The 15,477-nt window shown below is 64.9% G+C and overlaps 1 protein-coding gene across 2 annotated transcripts; it reads right to left on the bottom strand.

Moving 5' to 3' along the window:
- Window positions 1-197: 197 nt before the first annotated feature.
- On the bottom strand, window positions 198-14,116 carry FBXO46 (F-box protein 46). 2 transcript variants are annotated; one of them, XM_062176394.1, is made up of 2 exons: window positions 14,058-14,116; window positions 198-2,824 (listed from the first exon to the last, which is right to left on the bottom strand). In XM_062176394.1, the coding sequence occupies exon 2, from the start codon at window positions 2,764-2,766 to the stop codon at window positions 949-951; it is 1,818 nt and encodes a 605-aa protein (XP_062032378.1). In that variant the 5' UTR covers window positions 2,767-2,824; window positions 14,058-14,116; the 3' UTR covers window positions 198-948. The 2 variants fall into 2 exon arrangements, with proteins under 2 accessions (XP_062032378.1, XP_062032379.1); XM_062176395.1 differs by lacking the exon at window positions 14,058-14,116 and adding an exon at window positions 3,746-3,873.
- Between the last annotated feature and the right edge of the window lie 1,361 nt (window positions 14,117-15,477).

The raw sequence follows: 15,477 nt of genomic DNA, 5'->3' as shown, positions 1-15,477 counted from the left end.
AACAGGTATCTCTTGTTGAGGTGCTATTTTGAGGTTTTCATAACCAAGCTGACACAGGTGCGGCCTTCGGCTAAGGACCCCTCCCCCACCCCGCGTGCACGGGCCTCTGACCCCCGCCTCTCCCCACCCCCTGCCCTTTCACAACACACAAACCAGTCTGGGCCCAGCCTTATAAATATTGATTTTATAGAGAAAACTGGTCAGATGCCACACGCTAGAAGCTTCCAGAACCACAATGGTGAAAACACAAAACCAACCCAGAACAAAGATACCCCCAAACCAAACCGCCTGAAAATCAAGGTCCCAGTTAAAGGATTCTTTAAAAAAAAAAAAAAAAAAAAACCCACACACGAGGCTGGGCCACCAACGCCTCCACAGGTACCCGGGGTGGAAGGAGAGACCGCGCACTCTCCCTGCCCCGGCCCTCTGGCCCTGCTCTGTCCGAGAGCTGGCAAAGGGGCTTCACAGCTTTGGGGGCGCCGGCGAAAGCTTAAATAATGGGAGGAGGGGGATTTCTACACTGAGAATTTTTTTCTCTTCCCCTTTAAGGAAGGGGAGAGAGTGGTAGCCAGGGGTCTTTTACTTCCTTGTAGGCCTCAGTGGCTGTGCCCCGAGGGCCCTCAGAGCCCAGCCAGGAGGTGGGCCCTGCTGCAGACCCGCGGCCTCCCGGGAGAGAGAGGACTGGGGGAGAGGTCCGGAGGGGGGACCCTTGAGTGGTACCAAAAGTAGCTGCCATCTGCTCCCTGCGGCGGCTCCCTGGGGTGGGGAGTTTGACAGGGAGGGAGTCGAGGCTGATGGGAGGAGACTGAGATGCTGACAAACAAACAAAAAAAAACAAACCCTCGCGGAGGGCCTCGGCCGGGGGCAGAGGAGCGGAACACCGCCAGGGTCGGGCTCTGGGCCCCGTCCCGGAGGTCAGCGCAGGCGGGCTCCGGCCCGCGCCCGGCCTCACCTCCCCTCCTCGCGGCCCGCGCGGCCCCCGGCCGGCCCGGCGCACGGCAGCACCCAGTTGTTGTCGTGCAGGCCCAGGCGGCAGCCGGGCGTCTCGCGGTCGGCGCGGCGGCAGCACATCCAGTAGGAGCGTCCGTAAGGCAGGTCGTGGTGGTAGGGCTTGGGGTGCCAGCGGCAGAGCGACACGTCGCCCTTCTCGTACCTCTTGCGGCACTGCTTGCACGGGTCGTCCCGGTAGAGCGGGTCGCGGCTCCAGCGCGAGTCCGTGGCCCGCACGCCGAACGCCTCGATGACGCCCTTGAAGTGGTGGCAGGTGCACTTGAGCGCGGCCAGGGCGCGCGTGGGCAGGAAGCTGAAGATCTTGACCAGCACGTGGTCGGGCAGCAGCAGCATGTAGCGGCGCGGCTCCAGCAGCCGCTGGATCTTGAAGCGGATCTCCAGGAAGTCGTGGGACACGTGCCGGTACAGGCGGCACAGCGAGGTGTCCGCCGGCCCCTCCGCATCGTCCGGCGCCGGCGCCGTGGCCGGCGCGTCGGCGGGGGGCGGCTCGGGGGGCCCGTCCGCCCCCCGGGCCTGCAGGAAGAAGAGCTGGCCCGGCGGGGGCGGCTCCTCCGGGCTGACCGTCAGGCACACGGTCTCCTCCTTCACGTTCTTGGTGCCGTCCTTGCCGAAGAAGGTGCACTCGTCCACCACGCCCGTCACCACCACGTCCACGTGGAAGCCAGACGCGCCGCAGTCCCGGGCCGGGGGCGGAGGCGGCGCCGGGGGAGCGTCCTCCGGCCGGGCGGCCGCTGGGGCCTCGGCCTCGCCGGCTTCCTCCGCGCGCGCCAGCAGGAACTCCACGTTGCTGGGGAGCGCGTCCCGCGAGGGGCTGATGAGCTGGTACAGGTCGCAGGTGATCTTGTCCTTGGCCCGGGCGCCGGGGCCCGGGCTGCCCGGGTAGGCACTGCCAGGCCGGCCGCCGCCCGCACTGGGCAAGCCGCCGTCCGGCCCGCGGGGCTCCCGGCCGTTGGAGATGCGGAAGGCGATGCGCACCTCCCCGGGGCCGGGCCCCGGCCGCTCCTCCTTGCGGAGGCCCTTGGCTGGGGGGCTGTCCCGCTGCGCCTCGAAGTGGGCCACGGCCTCGGCCACCCGGCTGCAATCCCCGCCGCCACCACCGGACCGGCGTTCGGACCCCAGCCCCTTGGCCGGCCCGCCCTGCTCGGCCGACACGAAGACCACGGGCGCCGGGGTGGCGGGGCGCGGGTAGGTCTGCAGGGCCAGGGCGGCCCGCTGCTCCACCAGGGCCACCATCTCGGCCACCGAGAGCAGGTCCGCGTCCTCAGCGGCTGACGCGGGGCCTCCCTCGGCGGCGGGGGGGCCCTCCCGGCCCCCGGGGTCTGGAGGAGCCTTGGTGGGCTCGAGACAGCGCCTCCTCCGCTTGGCCTTGGAGCTGTCGCTGCCCCAGTGGCCCTTGACCTTCATGGAGCTGGCCCGGCCGCCCCCGCCGCATTGGTGGGCCACGAAGAAGGCCACCTTCTCCTTCGTGTTCCCGGGCTTGATGACGTACCACGTGTCCAGCAGCACGCGGCCCTCGTCCCCAGCAGCCGCCGCGGAGAGGAGGGGGCCGGGCTGGGAGGCGGGGGTCTCGGCGGCCAAGGCGGGCGGCGTGTTCTCCGAGTGGGCGGGGCCATGGTCAGGCTCCGCCCCGGGGCCGGGCTCGGAGCAGGTGGAGGGCTTGAGGGCCGCGGCAGGGGGGCGCGGCTGGTTCTGGGAGAAGGTGCCGAAGGGCCGGGGGCACCAGAGCTGGAAGGGCAGGAGGCTGCCGCGGTCCATCGCGGGGCGGACGGCAGACGGCCAGGGCTTCACGACGCTGGGGGGCTGCGAGGGCCACCTGGAGATGGGAGAGGAGGCGGGGCGAGTTGGCTTTCCCTCCCGGGACCACCCAACCCCTACCTCTCCTGAGGGGGCCGCTCAGGTGAGCAAAGAGAGGGGCGCAGAGGGTCGGGGACCCCCGCCGGGGCTCGCTCCCTCCCCAGGGCCCCTGCCACCGCAGCCCTGCCAAAGCCGCAGCTCCCTGACGGCTCCTCCCTTTCCCACCCGGTCCCTGGTCCTGAAAAGACAGGAATCCCCAGCCCTGCCCGCAGCGATGGCGCCCGGGCCCATGGAGGGAGGCCCAGGCCGAGGCCGGGGCTGGACAGCCCCTCCAGCGGCCGGGCTCAGGCTCCTTGAAGATCTTGCACATAGGGCCTCGCAGGGCGGCCACAGCCGGCCCTGGGGTTAGAAGCCGGTCCTAGTCCAGCCCCTCCCCCAAGTGGCACACAGGTAAACTGAGGCCCGGAGCACAGCACGGTTACACGAAACCAGGCTCTCAAACGCGGCTTCGCGATGCTTCCACTCGGGCCTGTTTGGATGGTGACTAGTTTCTCTGCATGACCTGATGGGGAGGTAGTTCCAGTGCGACCCGTGCCCACGGCACTAATTCCCAGTAAGAGGCGCCTGCCTCCGCTGGGGGCTCTGCTAGGCCCCTCTCCCTGCGAACTCCCCCAAAGAGAAAGAAAACCCCAAGCCTCAAGCCTCCCTCACAGCTCTGGACCAGAGAGGCCGGCAGACTCCAGCCCAGGGGCCAAATCCAGCTCCCCAGCTGCCTCTACTAATAAAGTTTTATTAACACACTGGCGGCTGCTTCCCGTGGCCTGCAGAGCCTGGACCACGCATCATCCGGCCCTTTTGGGAGCAGCGTGCTGACCCCTAGACACGCCTCCCCCACAACCCTGGCCCCTCCCATAACCGCCCCTGTGCCTCAAACACTTACAGCCCCTGCAGAAACCCCAATCCACTGCTAAAAAATTCACCGCGCAGCCGCCCAAACCTATAGATGACCGCGCGTGCCAACCACCACAACAGACGCCCCCACGCGTTAACACAGCGAAGGCCATCCCCACAGCTGCTGCCCCACAGCCCACTAACCCCCCCCACCAGTTCCTAGCCTCCTCTCCAGTGTCCCTGTGCCCTCCCCAACACCCAAACCCTTTCAAATCCTGCTTGAAATCCCCAAACCTAAAAATATCCTCCCGCGGCTCCCAGGCTCCGGCACACACACACACACCCCTCACAGATGCCTCAAGCAGCCCCCCAGGTGTCCCCCACATCCACGAAGCGCCCTGGGTGCAGACGTACTAACAGAGCCCAAACCCAGCCATGCTCCTCCAAGCCAGCAGCACGCCCCGATCCGGACATGTGCTACCTGCGGGCTCTCAGCATCCCTGGCCCCCGCCCCAGCTCCCCGGCGGCATCCCTAGGCACCCCCCCAGCTCCCGGGAAGATCCCTAGCCCCCCCCCCCAGCTCCCGGGAAGGTCCCTAGCCCCCCCCCAGCTCCCGGGTGGCATCCCTGGCCCCCGCCCCAGCTCCCGGCATCCCTGGCCCCCGCCCCAGCTCCCCGGCAGCATCCCTAGGCCCCCCCTCCAGCTCCTGGGCAGCATCCCTAGCCACCCCCCCCAGCTCCCGGGTGGCATCCCTAGCCCCCACCCCGCGCCCCAGCTCCCGGGAAGATCCCTAGGCCCCCCCAGCTCCCAGGAAGATCCCTAGGCCCCCCAGCTCCCGGGAAGATCCCTAGCCCCCCCAGCTCCCGGGAAGATCCCTAGGCCCCCCCCAACTCCCGGGAAGATCCCTAGGCCCCCCCAGCTCCCGGGAAGATCCCTAGGCCCCCCAGCTCCCGGGAAGATCCCTAGGCCCCCCAGCTCCCGGGAAGATCCCTAGCCCCCCCAGCTCCCGGGAAGATCCCTAGGCCCCCCCCAGCTCCCGGGTGGCATCCCTAGGCCCCCCCAGCTCCAGGGAAGATCCCTAGCCCCCCTCCCAGCTCCCGGGAAGATCCCTAGCCCCCCCCCAGCTCCCGGGAAGATCCCTAGCCCCCCCCAGCTCCAGGGAAGATCCCTAGCCCCCCCCAGCTCCCGGGAAGATCCCTAGGCCCCCCCCAGCTCCCGGGAAGATCCCTAGCCCCCCGCCCCAGCTCCCGGGAAGATCCCTAGCCCCCCGCCCCAGCTCCCGGGTGGCATCCCTAGCCCCCCCCCCCCCGCTCCAGCTCCCGGGAAGATCCCTAGCCCCCCGCCCCAGCTCCCGGGTGGCATCCCTAGCCCCCCCCCCGCTCCAGCTCCCGGGAAGATCCCTAGCCCCCCCCCAGCTCCCGGGTGGCATCCCTAGCCCCCGCCCCAGCCCCCGGATGGGCGGCGCTGGGTCCCCTTTCCCGCCCAGGCACAGGGCGGCTGAAGCCTCGCTGGGGTCACACAGCCGGAAAGTCCAGGCGAGGTCGGCGCCCAGGCCCCCTGGCCCCGGGTCGGTTGCTCCTCCGGGGGCTGCCCAGATCCTACACCGACCAAACAGCCCAGTCCTAAAATTCCCACGTTCGGGAAGCACCCGACGTATCCCGCACCCACGCGACTTCCTCACACCCAAACTGTCCCTGAAACGCGAAGGGAACCCCGCGTCCGTGGGGCCGCCCTCCACGCGGGAAGCTCCCACAGCCCTCAGGGGACCCCCAAGCCTGGACACGCCCCCAAAGCGCCCTCACCCGCGGCGCCCCCCCAGACGGCGGGAGCGGGCGGGGGGAGGCGGCGCACACGCATGCGCGCGACGCGGCCGCGGGCCCGCCTCCTCGCCTCATCGCCTTCGGCGCGGGGGGCGCGCGACAACTTTGGCTCCGCCCCTTTGTTGACAGACGCGCGCGTGACGGCCCCAGCCAATGAGCGGCCGCCGTTCGGGGCCGTGCCCATATAAGGAAGGCCTTGGCGACGGGGCCCAACTTCGAAATAGGGAGGAGTAGGCGAGAGGTGACGGGAGGGCGTGGTGGCATTCAAACAGCCGGTGTGAGGGAGCGTGGAGCAATTCCCAACGCCCTGCTAAGCGGAGGCACGGGCCGGGGCAGAGGCTGCGGCCCTCACAGGGAAGCCTCTTACGAGACGTTCCCTCTAGCCAGAAACCTTGATTGACAGTTGAGATTTAAAGGGCCAAGCGGCCTCGGGACTGAGGACTCCCGGGCAGATGGAGAGCGCGCAGCTCCGGGTGGGAACCGGGCGGCTGAGGTCTCCAGTGGGGGAACCTGGACACCGGGATCACCTCGCTGTGGACGGGGCAGACCAGAGCGCTGCGCCGGCCCCCGCGGCAGCGAGTCCAAGCCTCCGGGCCTGCGTCCAAGGCGGACCTGTTGGAGCGGGCGCCGAACCTGACTCACAGCACAGGAAGAGAAGGGGTCCGCTCGATGCGGAGTTTCCAGTCCTGCGCACCCGCCCGGTTCCGACTGCACGTGCTGCTCGCAGCGTGTTTCTGCTGAGCAGGGCTGCGCTAGGCGCCCGGGCTGGCCGGCCGGCCTCTCCTGCGCGCCCCCGCCCCTGCCCCCAGCCCCCTGCCCTGGCCTTGCCTGCACATAAAACAGAAGGGTCTCGCCAACCTGCAGACCCTGCCCCTGCCTCTGCTCAGCGCCTGCCGGGAGAAAGCCTGGGCGCCCAACCCGGCCCGCACTCCGCACCCCTGAGAGGCCCAGGTGGGCTTCTGGCCCGACACCAGCGTGGGTGCAACCCCGGGCCGTGCGACCCTCTCCCGGACCACCTCCCGGTCCGGCTGATGGGAGCTGCGGCAGGGCCACCGGCGGCCAGGCTGGCTCAGGCCCCGCCCCGGGCCCACGCTGTCCGCCTGCTACCTGCCAAGCTCACTGCCTCGGACTGCGGGGCACCCCCCCCCCCCCCAGATCTCCGCCTGGCGCCATGCCTTGGTCTGTGCTCAACTGTAATTATAAAACAGGCTTTCCCCGGCGCCCTTCCTGGAGACCGCCCACCTGCCCAGAGCGGGACTCCTGGGCTCCCTCGTCCCCGCCCTGGCCACTCCGGGTCATCGCTGTCTGGGAGAGGCAGGCTTCCCCCACCCCTGGGGATTGGGAACGGGGGTGGGGCGTGATGCGGGAGACCCTACACTAGGTCAGCCTACTCCACGAGGAGGAGCCGTTCACGAAAACCATGACCCTGGAAGACTGACAAACACAGAGCCAACAGTAGGGCGAGGGACAGAGACAGGGAAAAACAGACCAACGCAGCACCCACAGAGTTGTCAACGTTCACGATCCTAACACCACGGCTCCAAAATACAGGAAGCAAACCACCACCACCCCCGCACACCTCGGCCATAAACCTGTGAAGGCCACAGGCTGGCAGACCCGCCGCTGTAGCGGGAAATTTCAGAAGCGATCGTTTGAGAAAATGAGACGAGTGAGGACCCGAGCCTGACCCCTGATCGAATTCTCCCAGCAACTAAAGACCTTTCCGTGCCCAGCACACGGCGAGCAGCGGCGAGCACTCCGACATTCACCGAGCTCCTCTCGGGTGCTGGCCCTGGGCTCGGCGCTGGGGACACACAGGTGACACTGAGTCACCAGGAATAGTCACGGGAAAGGGGCCGTGACAGCAGCGGCTAATCCTTGAGCGCTCAGCAGGTGCGTGCCTTGCGCTCAGCACTTCGCAAGTCACAGCTCACTGGATTCTCACGTCTGCTATGTTTAATGTCAGGCCAGAGAGGAGGAGGCCGGGGCTTGGGGCGGCTGAGTAACCGCGCTCGGCCGCAGTCAGATGAGTTTGGCGGAGTCCAGGGCCCACGGCTTCCCTGGAACAAGCAGGGGTGCGGAAGGCCGCCTCGGGCGCTCCTGTCCTCTCCCTGAGCCCTTGCACTCGCTGCTCCCCCCGCCCGATGCTCTCACCCAGTGCCCCGGGGTCCAGCCCTCACCTCCCTCGAGCTGTGCTCAGAGCTCACCGCTGAGAGCTGCTCTGACTTACAGCCGGCGCCCCTGCGCCCAGCAGCCCGGATCCACAGCCAGCCCCCTTTTCTGAGCTGTCATTGTGCTGTCGGGCGACTATTTAAGACACAGCGAACCTTGCGGCGCCGGCACACCGGGTTCTAGTCCCGGTCGGGGCGCCGGATTCTGTCCCGGTTGCCCCTCTTCCAGGCCAGCTCTCTGCTATGGCCCGGGAGTGCAGTGGAGGCTGGCCCAAGTGCTTGGGCCCTGCACCCCATGGGAGACCAGGAGAAGCACCTGGCTCCTGGCTTCAGATCGGCGCGATGCGCCGGCCACAGCGGCCATTGGAGGGTGAACCAACGGCAAAAAGGAAGACCTTTCTCTCTGTCTTCTTCTCTCTCACTATCCACTCTGCCTGTCAAAAAAAATAAAATAAAATAATTCTCCTAAATTAAAAAAAAGGACAGCGGAATCCACACATGCAGGTTCCAGATCCAAGGACTGAAAACATTAAAAACAAATGCGCGTATCCAGAGCCTGTGGACGTGTTCCTTGTTATTCCCTACGCAATGCTGACACCTGCTTACCTAGCGTTTACATTGTGCTCAGTATTATACGCCATCTAGACACCACGTGAAGTGCACAGGGGTACGGGGTATGCACGGGTTTTATGTAAATACTACACTGTTTGTATAGGGGCTGGAGCGGGTCTGTGGGGGTCCTGGGACCAGTGTCCCCAGCGCTCCCAGGGACAGCTGCACTAGCTACACTTGCTGAAGTCCCTTGTCCACCTCCTCCTACGACAACGCAAGCTGCCCAGGGCCTGTGTTCCGTCCATGCTTTTCACTGCTGTGTCCCGAGCTGCGGGAACGGTGCCGGGCGCTCGGCCGCTCCCAGCGTGGTTCCCAGAGCAGCAGCCGCACGGCATCGCCGGGAGCTCGGGCCGTACCCCAGGCCGGCCGGATCCCAGCGTGTGGGCGACAAGCTCCCCAGGAACCGTGCGCACGTTTCAGCTTGAGAAGCGAGGCCCGGCACACGAATGCCGAACGCAGTCTGGCTGCTGCACTTGTGCTGTCCAGGCCCTTTGCAGGACACTGGCTGATGGCAGACACCACTCTACACAACACCACCTCCTCCAGGAAGCTGTCCTGGCATTGCCCGCCACGCTCCCCGGGCCCCCTGCCTGAGGCTTCCCCGTGCTGCCGCACCTGTCACCTGTCACGGTGGCGCGAGGATGGTGTGGCTGAGGGCCTCTCTCCTCTCCGGCCTGGGGGTTTCTGGGAGGCTGGGACCTCTCTTCAAAGGCGTGGCTGCTGTATCCTCCACACGTGCCTCACGGGGCCATCGCAGCCTTTCCAGGAGAGCCAGCGAGGTCTTCCCAGCGCACACGGGACCACTCCCCTGCCCGAACCTTTCCCTGAGAGGCCCCAGTTCTCAGGAAGCTGGCTGACCCAGGAGCCGTTCTGTAGGCAGCGCTGGAGGCTTTGTTTTTACCAAAATGAAATAAGGGGAAAAGAAATGAGGGGGGAAAAGACATTGGTTGGGGCCGGCGCCGCGGCTGAATAGGCTAATCCTCTGCCTTGCGGCGCCGGCACACCGGGTTCTAGTCCCGGTCGGGGCGCCAGATTCTGTCCCAGTTGCCCCTCTTCCAGGCCAGCTCTCTGCTATGGCCAGGAAGGCAGTGGAGGATGGCCCAAGTCCTTGGGCCCTGCACCCCATGGGAGACCAGGAGAAGCACCTGGCTCCTGCCATCGGATCAGCGCAGTGCGCCGGCCGCAGTGCGCCAGCTGCGGCGGCCATTGGAGGGTGAACCAACGGCAAAAAGGAAGACCTTTCTCTCTGTCTCTCTCTCTCTCACTGTCCACTCAGGCTGTCAAAAAAAAAAAAAGACATCGGTTGGAGGAAATAAGACCTAGCCCAGAAGAGAGGCAAAAAGAAGGCTGTGGATGCAGGAGGGGGCGGTCCTAGGAGGGCAGCCGGGCAGCGGGTCTGGGGAGAGCCCACGAGCACAAGTAAGAATACACAGAAGAGGGGCCGGGCAGACATTTAAGAAGCCTGAGTCCAGGGGCCGGCGCTGTGGCGCAGTAGGTTAATCCTCCGCCTGAAGCGCCGGCATCCCATATGAGCGCTGGTTCGAGTCCTGGCTGCTCCACTTATGATCCAGCTCTCTGCTGTGGCCTGGGAGAGCAGTGGAAGATGGCCTAGGTCCTTGGGCCCCTGCACCCATATAGGAGACCCCGAAGAAGCTCCTGGCTCCGGATCGGCCCAGCTCTGGCCATTGTGGCCAACTGGGGAGTGAACCAGAGGATGGAAGACCTCTCTCCCACTCTCTGTCTATAACTCTGCCTCTCAAGTAAACAGTAACAACCAGTGGAGTCCTGGCTCTGTTTCCGACTCCAGCTTCCTGCCAATGTGCCCTGGGAGGCAGCAGCTGGCGGCTCAGGTACTAGGGTTCCCGCCACCCCGGGCGGAGCTCGGAGCTCCTGGCTCCCGCCTGGTCCGGCCCCTGCTCCCTGGCCATTTGTGGAGTGAACCACTGGCTCTAAGATCTCTCTCCCCCTCTGTCTCGCTCTACTCTGTGCCGCTCTGGCTTTCGAATAATAAAAATCCTTCACAAAGGAAAACAAAAAGGCTGCAAATCAACAAGCAAAGCATCCAACGGAGGAAGCTGAGGAAACCAGAGCAGCAGGGCCGCAGGGAGGGCAGGTGCCGCGCCCACGGAGGCAGGCCCTCCCCCAGGTGGGCGGGGGTCTCTTCCCGGCAATGGCGCAGGACCCCCGCCTCGCAGGCCCTCCTCCCCCATCCTGCTTGGCCTCAGGGCCCTGGCTCCTCCCTCTGAAGTTTTCCTTTCTGACTAAAGCTCCCTGAAGGGAGGAAAATCCCAGTCCTTGGGTTCTGGAGATCGGAAGCTGATGGAACTCAGGCGGGAGCGGGTGTGTGTGTGTGCCCGCATGTGTGTGCCTGTGTGCGCACATGTGTGACACGCACGACCTGCTGGTCTCAGCTTTCCCACTTCCGGCAGTGTGTGTGGGTGACCCCAGGCAAAGCCCCGAACCCTCCGTGCCTCAGTTTCCTCCACGGTCGGCAGCATCCACCCATGGATCGGCTGAGGATCGACGCCGGCGAGCGCCCGGTGCCAGGGTGGCCCTGAGTGCGGGTTCACCTTCGGGGCACTGGGATTGCACACAAAGGGAGGCTGGGGGTCTTGAAGTGCCAGCGCCAGCCGCAGGCTGCCCCCCCTGCACGCCGCCTTCTGGGCTTCAATTCACCCCCATCAGCCGCTCACAAGCAGAGGGCCGCTCCTGGGTTATGGCTGGGTCCCGGGCGGGCGGGTTGCCCTCACTTTGGGGAGGGAGAGCAATTACTCTGCTAACCAGGCCTGGTTCCAGGCAGGGTGGGGGTGGGGGTTTGAGCACGCACAGACCAGGAGACAGAAACCCCTGCTCAGGGCCGGCGCACGTGGGGGCCGGTGCTCGGGGAGATCTGCTGCTACAGGGGGTCGCGCGTGTGTGTGGTGCTGGTGGCGGGGTCCTGGCTGTGGATGGAGGGGTCAGGGATGGCTGACGCCACGAGCCAAACCTTGTGGGAAAATCTGTGCTTTTAGGAACAGGCCGGTGTTCTCACAGCCGCTAGAAATACACCAGTAGGAACGGTAAAAAGACCGCTTTGTATGAGTAAGCTTCAAACCAGCGCTGGCTGCAAACAAATTTGCGGTTTCAAGAAAAGGCAAAATAGCGCGAAAAGCAGACGCGGTTTCTAAGACACACAGATGACGGCAAGAGGAACAACAAAAAAAGAAGAAAAAAAAAAGTCGGGTCACCGAGGGGCACCCCGATGTGACATGGGAGGGCTGGAGACGGGACCCTAAGCATCCAGGCACGCGACACCCGGCAGGCAAAGCTGGCAGAAGGGGCTGAAGATGAATCGGGGACAACAGAACCCAAACTGTGAAGCCCCGCCCCAGCGTTGTCAACAGTGAGCTCCGTGGGTGCGCAGGTGGGCAGAGCGCACAGGAGGCGCTATTAACTTCAGAGGCGCTGGCGTCCCTATGGGACTGCCCGCGCAGGTCCCAGCTCCCCGCCTGCACAGCACGTCCCGCGGACAGCGGACGGTGGCCTAGGAACGTGGTCCCCACCATCCACGTGGGAGACCCAGGCGGAGTTCTGGGCTCTGAGGGCGGCGGGCCTCTGGGTGCAGCTGCAGATCACAGATCTAAGCCTCCGCCCTCTTTTAGCAGGAGGCTCCATCGGAAGTGGAACAGTGCCATGGCTGCAGCCGGGCCTTAACCTGCGTCCTCACACACCGGCCCCGGCACGCTTTTCTCCAAAGACTAAAACCCACAGAAGGACCTCACTCTTTGCACACCGTTCCTCATCGACTCCTTACAGGGACCTCCCGGGCCGAGCTGTGGCCCCATTTTACCGATGAGAAAACCGAGGCCCGGAACGGCATAGCAGCTCGGTCAAGAACACGGAGGGACAGAGCTGGGACCCGAACCCGGGCCTGCCTGGCGCCAGTGCTTTTAATCAAAGCTTTTACTAGCGGAACGACTGCATTCTGCAAAGAGGCTCACAGCAAATAAACCAAACTGTTTCAAGGCGATTTACAAAGTTGCCACACTGCCCAGTGAGGACCCAGTGCCCAAAAAGGTTAGATAAAACAGAAAGTAGACAGATACACCCAGTTGTTAGAAAAATCGCCTATCCCTCGAAACACCTGGAGCTGGGCCAGGCTGGACATCGGCCTGGGAATTGTTCATCCTTGGAGGGGGACAGGAACGGGGCGAGAGACACAGATTCTGAGCGAGGGACACAGTTTCTGAGCGCCATCTCCAACTTAGGAGCCCGGGGATAGGGAAGGGAGAGAATCCGACAGAAAAAGAAAAGACAGCTGAGGCCGGCCTCGCCGCTTCCTGCCTGCCACCCTTCTCTGTTCCAGCACGGACGCTGCTGTGCCCGGTTTCCAAGCTACCTTCACCACCCAGCAACCCCAAGCCCTCTTCACGCATTATCTCCGTGGACCCACAAACTTTCTGGAGCCTCCCCATCCCCCAAAGTCCCGTCCAAGGTCACACGGCAAGCCACTGGAAGAACTGAAATTCTCACTCAAGTCTGCTTTGGCCTTCAAGCTCCGGGCAGTGGACAGTAGGGGTGACGGCACAGACTCTGAGCCAGGCTGTCCGGGCCGGAATCCGGAGCCTGCCGCTCACTGCTGGGTGACCTTAGGAAAACTGCTTAACCTCTCTGTGCCTGGCTTCCTTTCGCTCACATAAGAGCCAATCACAGCACCAACACCCCAGGGGTGCCGTCACAATGCACTCAGTACCCACAAACAGCGAACAGAGCTGAGCGTTTCCTAAGCCTGGAAGGGTTCATCACCAACCATGTGGAAGCCCTGGCTGGGGCGTGTCCCCATCGGAGCCAGGTTTGGAGCAGACGCCCCTGGGGCTGGGCTGAAGAGGAGGGGGCTCCTTTGGCACCTGTGACCCGGCCACATTCCTGGGGAGGACAACTTCCCAGGGCAGCTCGGAGACCAGGAACGGCTCGGCTCCCACGAACAGTAACCATTGCAATGACCCTCCCCTGAGCCCTCATCTCCCCGGCACGCTGGCTGTTCCCATAATACAGATACACGCACTAAGGCTCAGACCCGGAAGACCGGTCCCAGAGCAGTGGCAGAACGGGGGCTTTCGATGCCGCACTGCCCACCAGGCTCTCCCAAACCCCACCGGGGACACGAGAGCGCCAAGGATTACCTCCGCGGCCCCGCCTGGCCACACTGGCCCGTAGTTCTGGGGCTGTCCGGCTCACTGGGAGCCTCGGGCTGGAGCCGGCCAGTTACCTCTGTATCCGGCGCCCGTTCTCGCGTTCGGTACCCCGCCCCGGCCCGAGTCGGACCCACGCCCGGGTGCACCACCTATTTCTCTCTCGCACCGCCTCCGCTTGCCCTCCTGCCCCCAAACGGACCCAGGGACTCCAACCCATCGCCCCTCCGGCTGGCCTCTCCCTTGGCGCCTTCGGGCCCCCTCATCCACCCCTGACCCTGGACAACCCCCGCCCCTCGAAACTGCCCCCTTCGGGGCCTCTGCCCGGACGGCCAGCCCCGTCTGCAACTCGGGGCCCCCTCCCCCAGCTCTGAGCCCCTCAGAGTCAGTCCCCAAGCTCGCCTCCCTCCGCACCTCCAAGCCCCCATTCTTCACTCCCTCCGGCTCCCCTTCCTCCCGAACCCCTCTCTCCAGCGATCTCCACTCGCCCGGCCCCGTCTCTGGCTCCTGCCTCTTCCCTCTCGCCACCCGGTCCCGAACCCCCGCCCTGACTCTCACGCGCCCCCTGCCCCCGCCTGGGCTCTCACCGTCTCCCCGCGCTGCAGCTGCCTCGGCTACGCGGGTTTCCCCCACTCGCTCCTCTCCAACCTCCCCTTCCGGGTTCTCGCCCCTAGGCCCCTTGGGAATTGGAGTCCGGGCGGCCGCGGACTACAACTCCCAGAAGGCAACGCGGTCGAGCTTGGAGGTTGGGTACGAAACGAAGTAGGCGGGCTGAAGGGAAGAAAGACTGACTCCCCGGGGGGCAAAGGGGCGGAGGGAGGACATGTGGCAGCGCAGGCGCAGGAAGCTCTCCGCAAGGCGTGCCGGGAGATGGAGTCCAGCCTTCTCCATTTTGGCCCGGGCCCGGGGAAGGGAATTGAGAAAATCGCAGAGGGCGTTGGTGCGGGGAAGAGTCGCGGAGGAGAAAGTTGACCGGTTCACTCGTGCTGACTGGCACGTTAATTAGCAGTGCCTTGTGCTCTCCCTAGGCACTCTCCCGTCGATGGCCGCCTAGCGGGTGCACCTCCTACTGCACAAATGAGAAAAATAACCCTTTAGGAAGCGGGAACGCCCGTGCACCGGGCCCTCAGCACAGCAACAGCACGCGGGAAACGGGATGCAAAGACGGGCTTATTCTGGTGCAAGGACGCTCGAGATCCATGCATGGCTTTCTCACGATAGGCGTTTTCCACACTGCCCCGCCGAGGCAGGGCCCCTGTGCCCCTAGAACCGTGCCAGTGCGTTTGCTACAAGCTAGCTGCACGCCACACCCCTGCAGACAACCGTAGTAACCGCTCCGCATTCATGGAAGCTAAGGCGGGGAGAGGGCAAGGCTAGACCCTGGCGAATATCCAAGAAAATGGTTTGCACTGACATGCGTGGGGCTGCAGGGCCTCTGCTGATGGCCTCCGTGAGGGCGTTTTCCATCCGGCCCTCCTTCTCACGGGCCAATAAGAACGAGTGTTCTGGGGTGGACGCTGTGGCGCCTCGGGTTAAAGCCCGGGCCTGCAGTGCCGCTATCCCACATGGCCGCCGGGTATCCCATGTGGCCGCCGGTTCGAGTCCCGGCTGCTCCACTTCCCATCCAGCTCCCTGCTGCGGCCTGGGAAAGCAGTAGAAGATGGCCCAGGTCCTTGGGCCCCTGCACCCGCGTGGGAGACCAGGAGGAAGCTCCTGGCTTTGGACGGGCTCAGCTCCGGCCATTGTGGACACTTGGGGAGTGAACCAGCAGATGGAAGACCTCTGTCTTTCAAATAAATGAAATAAATCTTATATAAAGAATGAGATTTCTGGAATGCGGTTTGTTTACGTCTCCAGGAATTTAACGGCCCTCCTCCCAGAGTCTGGCGAGCAGAGCCCAGCTGAGGTCCCAGCGCCCAGCCCGGTGCCGGGCACGCGGTCGCCCTGGTTGGCTATGCAGCGGGCGGGAAGGGACGCCGGCTCTGTCCGTCTCTCCCTCCCTCTCTC

The sequence above is a fragment of the Lepus europaeus genome, chromosome 19 (genome assembly GCF_033115175.1).
Source record: "Lepus europaeus isolate LE1 chromosome 19, mLepTim1.pri, whole genome shotgun sequence".
NCBI lineage: Eukaryota > Metazoa > Chordata > Mammalia > Lagomorpha > Leporidae > Lepus > Lepus europaeus.
The sequence above is the reverse complement of the archived record's forward strand: the minus strand, read 5'-3'. Positions and strand labels throughout refer to the sequence as shown.

Bases quoted from the DNA above. Each gene is read 5' to 3' on its own strand.
- FBXO46 (XM_062176394.1), bottom strand. From the start codon at position 2,766: ATGGACCGCGGCAGCCTCCTGCCCTTCCAGCTCTGGTGCCCCCGGCCC.